Source organism: Hippopotamus amphibius, chromosome 13 (genome assembly GCF_030028045.1).
Source record: "Hippopotamus amphibius kiboko isolate mHipAmp2 chromosome 13, mHipAmp2.hap2, whole genome shotgun sequence".
Classification (NCBI taxonomy): Eukaryota; Metazoa; Chordata; class Mammalia; order Artiodactyla; family Hippopotamidae; genus Hippopotamus; species Hippopotamus amphibius.
In genome coordinates this window covers 11412603-11426520 of record NC_080198.1, presented here as the reverse complement: position 1 = coordinate 11426520, position 13918 = coordinate 11412603, and the positions used below count along the sequence as shown (strand labels likewise).

Genomic DNA, 13918 nt, shown 5'->3' with positions numbered 1-13918 from the left:
GATAATAAATGCTATTCACACTTTTTTTTTTTAAACTAAGAAGAAATTCAGTTGGAATTTTCCAATTGCAGTTTCAGCTTATTTGCTTATAAATAGTGCCACTCTGAGGACATCCAAAGCAGTAAGTAATAATTTATCCCTTACCACCAAGCCAACTTGATTATGAGTCTTATAGACATGATGGGCTATAAAAGCTCCAAAGCGCCAAGTTCATACTGTAAAACCCACAGGTCCCAACAAAGCAAGCACGTGCCAAGGGTAACCAAAAAGTCACACACCATCAAGAAGCTGCTAGCAGGCTGCCTTTAGGTCCTCAAGGCCAGCACATGTCAAACACTCAGGCCATTTAGCTCTTTTTATATTTATAAACATTTATAAAACAGTTACAACATACCAGCTATCATTTCAGTCCTTCATACTAAGGAAAGCCTTCTGCTGTTAGTGTTTTTTAAAGGTACTATACTATAAAGCAAAAGCTACTGCTTAGTTTTGTGTCGCTGGCTTTGTTAGAGGAAACACAGATTGTAACCACCCACCCTGGCCAGGCAGATTTGCATGAGAACTAACAATTTGCATGGGAACTAACAAGTCACCACCAACCAGAAGAATACTGGAAAGGTCAAAAGGAAATGCCAGACCACATGTCCTACCTACCTCCCAGAATTCTCCTCGCGAAGTCCATCTTGGCTAAAAGATGCGCACGCCACCAGAAAGGACCCTAAGTCAGAGTGATTGGCCAGAGACAACCCAGAAACCCACCGCATCACCATAAAACCCGAGACTGCGAGCCACGTGGCAGAGCAGCCTTCGTGGGTTCCCTTACCCTCCTGCTCTCCACCCCGGCGCCCCTTCCCAATAAAATCTCTTGCTTTATCAGCACATGTGTCTCCTCGGACAATTCAGTTCCGAGTGTTAGACAAGAGTCCCCTCTCGGGCCCTGGAAGGGGTCTCCCTGCAACAGCTTCACCTTTGGATTTTCCTTCACCAGGGACCCCCGTCACAGAATCCCAGAGTGAAGAAGGGTCCTTAATGATTGTGAAACGAGGGATCTACCACAGGTCTAGGCCAAGGGAGGCGAACATATATTTTCAGTCTTGCCTTCCTCACAAGTGGTCTGATGTCATTCCAGAAGGGAGCCAAGAAACAGCGCCTAAAGCAGAAGCAGCATCAGCTGGCAATGCTTCTGCCAAGATGGACACACCAGTGACTCCCAGGAGCAATTCTCCTAAAGTCTCAGGCAGAATTTTCCTGACAACCCTCCTCTCCTCCTTTCCCCTGCAGGGGAGTTTGATATACTTCAAGCCGTCATTTCACAGATAATGCAACTAAAGCTCCCAAGGGTTACCCCTCTTACGAGGCCCAAGAGGTAAGATTGGGGATTTTGAGAAGTATGTAATCCCAGGCCTCAACTGAGCCCTATTCACTCAGTCTTCTGGGGGGAGGGCTCATGAAAGTGCATTTGTGACAAATAAGCCAGGCATGGCACAGGGTCCAGCTCTGAGGACATCAGATGGAGTAGAGAGATAGGGACGAGGAAGCCAATGAGACTAGATAACGTGCAAGGCTTCTGACCTTCAAACTATGATTTTTTAACTTTCAAGAGCAACCAGCCATACATAGGAAAGGTCAGAATTATTTATTCAGAGATGAGCTCCAGATCACCAAACCCCAAGGAGAAAAATAACATGGTAATTACAGGCAGTAAAGAGGTCACTGTGGATTGTGGGCAGGGGTGGGGAGTGGAAACAATTTGCTCCTCAAGACTGATTTCATTAACAGCGAATCATTTTTGCAGGCTGGAGTCATTTGCAATCAAAATTGGACCGATGAGCATACCCCAGGGTTGCTTTTCAGCCACAGAGAGCTGGGAACGCACCAGTGCTGAGGCCGGATGAAGACCTCAGTTTGATTTCATTCATTCCCCTCCTCCCACCCCAACAACTGTTCCTGAATCCTACAGGAGAATTTTCCTACACGAAGCTACCTTGGTTGTTCTCAGATTCGATTTAGGATTAAAAAAAAAAAGCAGCATTGAAGAGCTGCAGATTCACTGTGTGTGGGAATGGAAACTGGCGCAGCCAAAAAGGAGGGCTGTCAGTACCCATCCTTTAATTTAAAATAACCATAAGCTCTGATACAGGAGTTAGACTCCCAGGAATTTATCCTACAGAGAATATCTGCACAAACCAGCAGAGATGTAAGTAGGTACAAATAGATTTATTGGAATTTTTTTTTAACAATAAAAATTGAAAATAACCCAAATATTCATAAATAAGAGAATGCTTAAATAAATGAATTTCATTAATTCAGCTATTTAAAAAGAGCTAGACCTATCTAGTACCTTCATGGGGTGTACAAAATACATTAAATGAATAGTATTTGTGATATGATTCCATTTCGTTTCATAAAAACCAAATATGTTGAATACATTGTGATTTCTGTGTGCATCTATGTATATTTTGATAAATCATCTGTATTCAATATATACCAATAGACACATGTATAATATGTGTTCGTAAATGCACAGAAAAAAGTCTGGAAAGATACACTTACTGTTGACAGTAGATACCTGCTGGCACAGATTTGGGAGAAGACCTGAACTCACAGAATGAAGGACACTTCGCATGGTTTTTAGAGTTTCTAGTTTTACCCTATGCACTTTATTGTTCTTATAATTAAAGAATAATAAAGGTTTTTCTAATGAAACTTGATGGAGAGTTATTAACAAGATAATTCTTCATAAAGGCAGTAGAAATTTAGAAAACAATCAAAGTAAAAAGATGAGAGATCTCCTCCCTTCCGCAGGTCACAGCCTTCATCTCCAACAGCTCTTTAAAAAGCTAGGCTGGACTGGCCAAATACTTCAGACCAGTCTTTTCCTATGGAATAAAGATTTGCACACTCTTCTTTATCCTCTCCCCTGGCCTTCCCAAATTTACAGTATCCCTAAATAAAAGGTTCTCCAACTCCAGAGATCTTCTGTACAAAAACAGCAAAAACCAAAACCAATCTGGCCACTAGAGGGGGAACATTACATATAAAAAAACACTTCAGTTGCCAGGGATGGAGGTACCAATACAAGGGCTTGCTTCAAAAGAGACTGTCCAAAGCTAACAGCCCAGAAGCAGTAATCAAGGTGACTCATCCTTTGGCTTGCCTAATACATTCTGGAGCAAAAGATTTTGTTAATAAATATAAAATTACAAATGTGAATGTGGTTCTCACATTAATGACGTTTCTTCCCCTCCCCACCAAACTGAATATTTACAAATGTTCTGGAACAGAGGAAAATGCTGAGTTGGAAGCTGCCCTGTAACTGCATCTTAAGAAGCAACGCCCAGGTTTCAGTCCCTCAGCAGAGTCGGGTAGCGAGTAAGAAACCTCAGCCCAGTTTCACAAAGACCGGGGATTTACTCTTACCAAGCAAGTCCTCCCATATGCTCTTTCAGAGCACTATTTAACAAGGCGCAGGACACGTTTCCTTTCACTCTTCACACATGATCTCAGTCGTCTTATCAGCTATAATTTTCTTCATGAATTTGAGCCTGGTACAAATGAACTGATAATGTACCTTTTGAGCTTCATCATTTCCAGCAGATGAATGTTTCTTATATACCCAGCCTTTGCCCACCTTGCCCCTAAAAAAACAAACAAATAAAAAATCCACTTCTTTATGGAAACATGATCACTTGTAAAAAGAAGAGGTACATTCTGGGAAAGAAAAGGATGTGATGAAAACATGCCTTTTGAAAATGTGTGGTCCTAACCTTGGATGTCTCATTGCCATTCTGAGAATGACACAGAAGGGATGTAAAGCAGGTCAAAGATTTGCACGCAGATCACCTTATACTGACGATTTTAACACTCCTGCCTTGATTCTATCTTTTATGAAAGTATTTCCACTTAATTTTCAAAATCTGAAAAACAAATCGGTTAAGTAACTTGCCCAAAGTCACATATCTAGCAAGTGGTAGCGTAAGAATTTAAACTGAGACAGTTTCGCTCCACTTAAGCACTAATCATTCCACCTCCTCCCTCTTTGCCTTTTTTCTCCTTCAGGCTACCTTTTGCCTTGGTAATCTCCTCTCTTCAATCCACCCCTCTCCACCACAAACTCAAAATAAAACTGCGGATCTAGTGATGCAACAGAGAAACAGAAGTCACAAAAATGGTGTGAGTCCTGGTTCTGCCTCATTCAGCCGTGTCACCTGGACGCCTTGCAAACACCAAGTCCTAGTTTCCTAAGAGCACAGTGGGAATACTAACCAGAAATAACCAGTTCCTCCCAAGACTGCCTGCAGATTAAATCAGATCATGTATAGAAAGCATTCAGCTTAGTGCCTGGCTGAGGGGTGCCTAAAACTTTGACTGGAAGACCAACCAGGCGAGAGGAAGGTAAAACAATCACGATTTACAGCACAAAGAAGGCGAATTCCACCAGGAGAAAGGGAGCTATTTAATGAAAGCAACACTTGACCCTCCTCACTCACTCACCATCTGAGGGGGCAGATGGTTGACAATGCAGGGGTCCCTTGACCACATCACCTCAAGCAGAGGCTGCAACGGCGGAGGAACTTACACTATGTGCACTTGATACTATAAAGCCCTCCTGGGGAGTCCTTCTATATCAGAGTGACTCCAACTACAGGACTGTTTAGGGCAGTTCAGGCACAGAACTGTCTCTCAGAGGACCCAACTCCATTATCACCATCTCTGTGAAAATGACAGCCCACGGCGGGGCCATCTGCCTGTGCTGCTCCCCAGAGCTTCCACTTTCTGACCCTCCCAGGTGACCACTTCAACTAAATCATTGGTGGGTCTTCTTAGAGCCAGGGAAGGAAATTCTCCTCTGCATTTAATAGATCTACCGAAAAGAGAAGCACCTCTTAACAGATAATGCTACTTTCTCCTGAGGTCATTTAAACTCGATTCTTCTTGACCACCTCCTGAAGAGCTGGATAAGGGCTGGTCATTATTTCCAAGACAGACTCCGTGACCACCAGACCTTGCTTTTCTCCTAGATCAGCAGCCCTCAAACTTTTTGCTCTCAGGACCCCTTCACATGCCTACATCTTACTGAAGACCCCACGGAGCTTCTGTAGTGTGGGTTAGAGCTAACATTTAGCATATTGAGAAATAAGACTGGAAACATTTTAAAACATAAAAATATACAAGCTCATATTCTATGAGCCATCAGGCTACACACTACGTAGTCTCTGGAAAATCCCACCATATACTCATGACATAATGAGAATAAAAAAGACAAATCACATCTTGATATTACTATGAAGATAGTTTTGACTCAACCCCCTGAATGGGGTCCACAGACCACATCTGAGAGTTGCTGTTCTCAAAACCCATGACACCAATCCCTATGAGTGTTGCTAAACCCTCAACCATTCTCCTTTGGACGTCGTTTTGAGTTTTAAACGTGGTAATTTATGAAGTCAGAATCTAGATCCTGGACCAATAATCTCAGAGAAGAATTAAGTAAGAAGAAAAAATTTAAATGACTTAGTAAAATTACCTAAACAACTATTCTCCAGGACTGGCATGCAAATTAACATTGACAACACCACAGAAAACATTAACAGGCTGATGGGCATATCATGAGCCATCAGACTGCCTTCCCTTTTCTGCTTTCTTTATTTTTAATTATTGTTATGCCCATGAATGGCATTTTCATTGGTATTAAACCTGCAAGAGGTAAGCTGAAGAGGAAAAGCTTCAGAAGTATGCAATCTATGTAGCAATAACCAGATCTGATTTTCTCCTTTAAAGAGAACTTTGGGGCGGGGGTGGGAGGGTGGTGGGGGGTGGAATTCCCTGGTGGTCCAGTGGTTAGGACTCTGTGATCTCACTGCCAAGGGCCTGGATTTGATTCTTGGTAGGGGAACTAAAATCCCACAAGCTACTCTGGTGCAGCAAAAAAAAAGAAGAAAGAAAGAAAGAAAAGAACGGAACTTTGGGGGACAGATGGACCACACAGTGTCAGAATATTTTCAAATTCAAGTATTAACAGAGGTTTGGGGGCCAATCATCCCAGCTTTTTTTTTTTTTTTCAGATGTTTGAGATAGATGTCAAGTTACGCTTTTAAATTTGCCTCTTTATTTTCTGCCTTTTAGCCCACTTTGATCTCTGTTCTGAGCTGAACCCCATGACCGACCAGGACTGTCTGGTAGCACCTTCCTGCCCCTCTGATCTTAATAATCATAACAGAAACAAGAAGCTAGCAAGCACTTAACCAAGCAATTTGTGCTAAACACTTCATTTTTGCATTAGTTCATATCTCCTCGCAATCCCAAGGAGGGTACATGTTATTATCCTCATTTTACCTGAGAGGACATTACCTGCCTAAAGGTCACAAGGTAAGTAGGCGGAAAGGCAGTGAAACGATTCCTGATAATCTCATTCTGGTGCTCTCTTCACACGATGCTAAAACTGCCTTTAAAGAAGATAACGGAAGAGATTAAAAGGGCATCCTTCCATATCACTTAAAATAAATAAATAAAATTTCATTTGGCAAGTGTCTGGAGCAGAGAAAAACTGTGGGCTTCAGAAAAGCAACCACAAAGGGGTCCTTCTTCACAGGCACCAAACTAAACACAGGTGAAACTTTTATCAGCGCCACCTGACAAGGAAGGGCTTCTCTCTGTTCCCCTGATTGACTGTCAGCTGGTTTCACTTTCCCCCAAGTGTTGATTCAGAGCTTCTAATCTTACCCACTTGACGTGCCAAACTGACATGCTGGAACAGGGTTGCTCTGATCGGTCGTCCATTTCCTCAGCAAAGAAAACAAGGAGTTTGTTAAACATGGCCCAGACCCAGGGGTGGGAGAGAATCCTACCCGACCTTCAATTACCCTGAAATGGAATCTCCTTTTTGCCTGACAACAGCGACTAATTCCAAAGGCCCAACCAGCCTTCTCATAATGAGAACTGTGGGGTCAATTTCCATTTGGGGGCAGATTAGAATCCAATCTGAACCTGAAAAATTCCGCCCCCTTGGTGCTAATCCCTTCAACTTTCCAGTCCTAAATAGGGCAAGTTTCAGGAAAGAGCGTTTCTCACTTTACAGCCTACCTGAATGTTATCTGCGATGATTTTCCTTAATCAAAAAGTTAATTAAACTCCTGCTTTAATGGTCTAAACACAAGTCAGAGGAAGGAAGGCGTTCTGGCCTGTTGCCAGGTCTCCATCTGAGGCTCTTGGAGTTAATAATCGTCACAGTGTTTTAAGCACTTGAGACAACAAAGGCCAGTTTTCACTAACAGCATGACTGATTCTCGCAAAATCTATAAAATAACAAGGCCTACTCTGGAGTAGTTTGTGTTACAGACAATCAAATTTTAATAAATGAAACCAACAGTTAAGAAACTGACATTTATGCTACTCTCTGATATTAGTCTGCAAATCTAGTCATAAGTGCCAAAGTTAAGGAAAATGAACCATTGATAGCACTGCTGAGATTACCTTTGGCTGTTAAATGATTTTAGTTGGGACCAGGGTGGAGATGGAAGAGAGGTGTTTCCTAAGGTATTTCTAGGTAAGATGAAGGCCTTGGGCAAGCCACTGCCCTTTCTCAAACTCAGACATTTCTAACTGTTGATCGGTCATTTTTCAGAAAGAAATACATGAGATTTTGTGCTACATGAAATGAATCAACTTTTCATAATTCTCGATTGAAAAGTGGCATCCCACAGGCTGAATCTGGCTACAGAAGCAATTTACGAGGTCCTTAGAGTGTTTGGTTTTTTTAATCTGAATTGGCTGCCAATATTAAAAACTCAGAAGACGTCACACGAAAATGCAGATAGCCAGGTACTCTCAGAAACTGGACGATGGAGCAAATCTGGGCTCGCATTTCTGCGTGGCAGCCATGGGAGGGCAGAGCAGCAGCAGGGCCTTTAGAAAGGGCATCACTCAGCCTACTTCTTGCCTGGCCCCTGTCCCCACAAGAGCCAGGCTCTGCACCCCCTGTGCGCCTCCTAATAGCCAGCCTACAGGTTAACTCCCTGGTGATAAATATTGCCAATGGTAAGGTTAGTACCGATATTTGTTGGAAGGAAGGAGGAAGAAATGCATACCAAATATTTTACAAAGAAAAAATAAATCTGACACTAGTCCCTTGTATGAAATTCCTGAAGTCTCAGAACAGAAAACATCATATTTCCATGTTTGTTTGTTTTTTTCAAAATACTCCTTTCACTAAGTTAACTATGGATTTTACCACATAGAACAATTCTATGTGTAGCTTGAAAACATGATCTGTTTTGAAAAGGTGATTAGCAAGAGGCCTGGAATTCTGAGATTCTCACGGACGAAAGGCCCATTGCCTTATGTTATGTCAACAACAGAATTCTCAGCAAAGATAGTGCATGGAAAACAGAATTTACCAACACATTGCTTTGGAGCTGCTACCCCACCGCACCCCAGCCTAAATCAACACTTAATAAATAGCATCTTTGATTTCCTTTTTTTCCTAAAGGGTCATATGGATAACAGAGATACTTTGTTAAAAAGCTAAATAAATTAAATAAATTAAAAAAAAAAAAGGTGGGGATGGAGGGATTCAAGAAGAAAAAAAACAATGTCCACATTGGTGCAGATCTGTATTTCATTTTAAGCTGTAGGCTGACCCACACAAAGTTTGAGGCCTCTGTGTAATCTGATGTTTTCCAAAAAGGAAACGTCACTCTTGACCACCACAACCACCACTCCCCACCACCCTTCTCATCATGTTATGATTATAACATGAGGCTTTAAAGAAGCCTTATAAGGCTTTAAAACAGAAGATATAACTTGATCCCAACTCAGCCCCTCATGTACACCCCTGAAAACAAATTAAAATTGTCCAGGATTCACGATCAAAGCAGATTTGAGAACAAACCTTAAATTTCCCCCATGCTTCAATGGGGCAAAAAACGAACTAGAAACATAGACCCAATATATGAGCTCCTGACAAAAACAAACAAACAAAAACAACCACCACCACCACAACAAAAAAAAGCAGAATTTTCAACTCTGGTATTGCCACATGAGCCAAGTAGTCTGATCTGCTATGATGAATGTTTCTTGGAAGCAGAAATAGCTCATAAGTGATTAGTAAATAGAGATTGGAAGATGGCAGAATGTGCAAATCATGTTGGGGTGTATGTTACTTGAAATGTGTTTTGAAACACTCAGGGGTAAACTTTCTTGCAATGTAATAGAAAATTTTAGCAATATATGAAGACCTCTGAAAAAAATTTTTTTAATCCTGTGGAAGTACAAGTAGCGGCTTATTTAATAGTGGCTTCAAGATTGCTCAAATTTGCCCTTTGTGAATTAACCTCTCCGAAAAACTGAGAGTTCAAATAAAGATACTACAAAAACACTGCCCCCCTAACTTTAAAAAGACAGATGCAGAAGTCTAAATCTCTATCAGATCTTTTGACAGAAGTTGTCTCCATTCAAAGCAAATGCCGTAAAAGCTTAGATCTTGGAGAAGACAGAGGAGCCCCAGGGCTTATGGCTGCAAAGGATTGACTGGCTGTGATGCTAGCTGCAAATGCCACTGCAGATTTAACGGGAGCTCCTGGTTTTACTAGGATAGTTGCTATTTTTGATAGTGCTCTGGTTACAAAGTTCCTTAAGATTCAAGTGGTCTGCCCCTACCTCTCTTTTCCCCTCATGCTCCCTATTTTTTACATGCGATTTTGCAGAAGGTGAAGTTTTTCAGGAATGCAGTTACTATACTACAATCCTGCCAGACTGTTCATAAGTCAACACACAATTTTATAAAGCGTAGTGGCCACAGGTGTTTGTCTGTAGCCTGACATACTCTGTAGTCGGTAACCTAGAAATGCAGTTCTTAAATGAAGGGCTTGTTAGGATTTCACTTTAAATGCTTTCTAACATTATGCTGCTGCTAAATATGCAATTCTCCAGACTAAGCCAAAACACACCCCAAAATATTTATGCTATATAACATTAATTACCAAGAGAAGAATCCAAAATATACACACTAAAAGTGTAACCATGTGAAAAATATAAGCAGGTGGGAGGTAACAAGTAAAAACAAAAACTGTGCTTGAGTAGTGCTGACTTTAAGAATAAAATACCCTATTTCCTCCATTAGCTTTTTCAATGAAGCAAATGCTTTTTTTGTTTGTTTTGCCTGGAATTAATCATCAATTGGTGAAAGATCGTAAAGAAACATTTTATATCCACAAAGTGACAGATCAACAAATGTGGCCAAACGCCCTAGCAACACGACTGTTTTTTAAGATATATATTTTAACATTAGGAGGTTAGGCACAAAAGTAGCAATCAAGAGTTGACTGAGCACTTAATATTATTTGACTTAGTTTTTGAACAATCAACATAAAGACAAGCCTTTCCTTTCAAATGACATGCTAGAAACGAATTTAGGGTCTTCAAGGACTGGGGAATCAGGCTGGGATCCTGAGGACAGGAGCCTCTGGTTGGAAGTCCCCACTCTAAAACAAGGTGCTTTCCTGGCATGAGACGCAGCTTCTGGGTTTTACAGGATGGAGGCACTGACCTTGACTTTGCCTCCTCTACCGGGGCACAAAGAAGCAAGGTCATAATTAGGTTCTTGGCAGAACAGCCTTATTCTTTGGAATAAAAATTCCCATGAACTGCTCACATGTCCGAGTTATCAAGTAGCGAAATGACATGAAAGTTTTCTAGCAAACAAAACATATACATATTGCAAAGTCATTTCTTTAAAAGAACACATAATAGAGGGAAGTAGAAAAGGAACCAATGAGAGTGAAGCCTGATTTAGCAGAAACCAGTTTATTCCACACAGTGCATGATCCAGAGCATCTGATAAACCCGCGGCCAACAAGACTGCCTACTTCCTGATTACAAAATACTGCGTACCTTAAGTATAGTTAATTCAAGGTTCTTGTTCCTCTTCTCCTACATCTAGAATTAAACAGCTTTCTCCGTGTAGCACACGTTTCACATTCACCAAAGGCTTTGGGGGAGAGGGGGAAACAGGGCTTGTAACTGCCCCCTGAACCAAAGGCACTTAACGTTAAAAGATAAAGCACAGTAGAGTCACCCCACAGACATTCCTGCGTGTTCAGATTGCTGAATTTGAGCACACCATCACTGGCCCAAGTAGGATTCATCATAACAATGCAAAAGACACTGATTTCCTTGAAAAAGCAAAGTGCAGTATGAATATAAAGACTCATCACCGCCGCCCCCTCCCCATTCTTTTCTAAAAATAATACATAAGCGAACAATTATTTTACATGATTAGTATCACCCAAGGTTCACACGTGGAAAAAAAATAGCTAAAAAATAATCTCATAAATTCTCACTATGAAATCACAATAGAATCTGATATATTCAGAGAATTTAAGAGTAGGGAGAGAGCTTCAGAGACCACATTGATCATCGTGTCCTCACTGGACAGATGAGGTCGCTGAGGCCCAGGAAGGTCAAGTGTGGGACCCTGGGGTCTAACTGCATGGGCAGAGCCTGGGCAGTAGCCTAGCTCCAGGTGCCCTCCACTACCTTCCTCTTTAAAAGACTCTCAAAAATAAAACATGAAACACACCACACAATAAAGCGCACATGCTGATGCAGGTCAGCTATTTGGTCTCGCCATGCGGTTCCTCTGGCCATCAGGCAGGTAGGTAACCCACCTCGGGGTGGGAATTCTTCACACAAGGCTGTTCAGCCTTCTGAAGGAAGCCGCGTGCAGGCTGGACACGGCTTCTTCTCGGATCCGGAAGGTTCTTCTTGGCTCTTAGCCTGTGGTGGGCAGGCGGTCGGCTGCACAGCGGAATCCCAGATTAGAAGCAGAGCTGTCGGGTGTGTTCTGGCTTCGAGCAGCACAGCGATACCTGTAGCAGTAGGACTTTGCAGAGAGAACCAGACACGTGAGTGCTCTCGGACTGCAGCTGAAGACTCTCCACTGTCAGATTCATGCTGTAACCAAGTATCAGCTATAGAGTTATGCCTCCCTGTAGACAGTGCCTCCCTTACAGGCACCCACCTCGTACACACCTAGCATGTATGTTTCAAAAAGGGCAGCACATTCAGAGCTCACCATATTACCCAATGTCCTTTACATTATAAACATGGCACAGATATAATACAAAGATGCCGGTGTCAGCATTAACTAGAACAGTTAAAAACAACGTAACAACCAATGGTTACGTAAGTTACAGCACATCCATATGTTAGACTAGTAAGCAGCCACTCAAAGGCATGTTTTCATGTAACATTTAATGACATAGGAATTTCTCAGGATACAATGTTAAAAGAAAAAGTCAGAATACAAAACTGTATATGTAGTACGATCTCAATCCAGACAATCACGTGTGCAAAGAAAAACAGACTGGAAGATTCAAAATGCACCCCAATCCAAATGGTAGTTATCCTCTGGCAGTGGAGTTTCAAATTTCCTATGATAAGTATGTATTACTCTTATAATTTGAAAAGCTATTTTTGCATTTAGAATAGCATGTGACATGAAACCACGTAATAAAGCTAAATGGCAAGTAAGAAAATATTAATTAAGAACATTAAGATATTATTTAACATCCAGCAGGTTGGCAAAAATTAAATTGCAAGCCCAGGAATATCAAAAGCAGGCAAGGCTGTGAAAAACACTTTTTCTTAATACATTGCTTGTGGAGCTTAAATCATAGTAACTCATAAGCTATATACTTTTGTGGAAAGGATTTGGTTTGTATTGTTTTATTTTATAAGAGCAGAGTACAGTATATACATGCACACAAACACACACAGACATCAAGCTCTCCAGGCATGGAGAGGAGCATTCATCACTTATTTTATGTGATCATAACGGCCCAGAGGAATTAAATAAGTTACCTTAAATGACACAGTTGTCAAAAGAAGTAGAATTCAAACCCAGGTCTAACTGGTGTGTTTGCCTCCCTAGCAAGAGTATATCTCCTAGATGGAAAGGTACCACATCTAATGCTTCTTTCTCACCCTGATATATTCTCCTGCATGTACACAGATACCTAACACACATCCCTGGTCACCTACTAGATATTCAGTGAATAACCACAGATGACTTGATTCAAACACTTCAAAAGCTTCCATATTGCAAAACTAAGCATGCATGGAACTCTTATGTCCTAAGATGATTCTTTGATCCAAAAAAAAAAAAAAAAAACCCCAGAGAATGCAAATAAACTAGTTACCCCGTGTAACAAGGGCATCAACTCTGAATGGGCCCTATGAAACTCAAGTCCCTGCCACTGGTTAAAGAAACTGCACAAAGCATCATGTAGAGTAACTCTGGAGCTCATGAAGGAGAGAGAACTTGTGGAGGGGAAAACAGGTCAGCATGAAAGAGGTTTTTGGGGTTTTTTTCCCTTAATTATTATTCTCCTTTTTCTCAAAGAAGCTGAATGCTTCTAATCTTCATAAAAATTATCTCTAAAGCAGACAAAGGAATTCTCTGCAGCACTTCCACCGTTTAAAAAAAAAAGACATGGTGCTTTGTCTTTTATAGATAGTGCAACAATAGCAACCAATTGTCTCATTTTCCCTGTGGCCAGTGAGGAATGTAGCACTATTACCAATATTCAGGCAGGCAGGGGGAAAATGAATAAGACATATGCCTGAAATAATGAACACAGTGATAGCATCTGCTACTACCTGTGACTGGGATGCAATGGAAGCTCTGAAATGACTAGAGGTGACCACACAGGAAGACACAGCAGAAGCTTTGCTCCATGTAGGGCCTACTTACTGGGCGGCTGTGACGCAAAGTGCATAGGTCCTTCTAGAATCGAGCTCCTGTGGATAAGGCAGGGCCCGTGCCCCCAGTGTGTGTTGTGAATTCCACACTGGAGCAAAAATCACGTTCGGGGTGGGGGGAGGCAGGCAGGCAGGCAGGGACGTTCTTGTTCCACGG

General features: G+C 41.6%; 1 protein-coding gene across 12 annotated transcripts in view; it reads right to left on the bottom strand.

Moving 5' to 3' along the window:
* SUMF1 (sulfatase modifying factor 1) overlaps window positions 1-13918 on the bottom strand; it is a 115142-nt gene that overhangs the window by 11939 nt on the left and 89285 nt on the right. For 7 of the 12 annotated variants that reach the window (XR_009048695.1, XR_009048699.1, XR_009048700.1 and 4 more), the window contains one exon: window positions 10788-11881. Coding sequence is in view for 4 of the 12 variants with exons in the window: in XM_057704849.1 (XP_057560832.1) it covers window positions 11771-11881 (111 nt within the window). In the remaining 8 variants the exon portion in view is untranslated. Of the gene's footprint in view, window positions 1-10787; window positions 11882-13918 lie in introns of those variants that run through there. The other 5 variants (XM_057704850.1, XM_057704851.1, XR_009048694.1 and 2 more) reach the window with 4 other exon arrangements.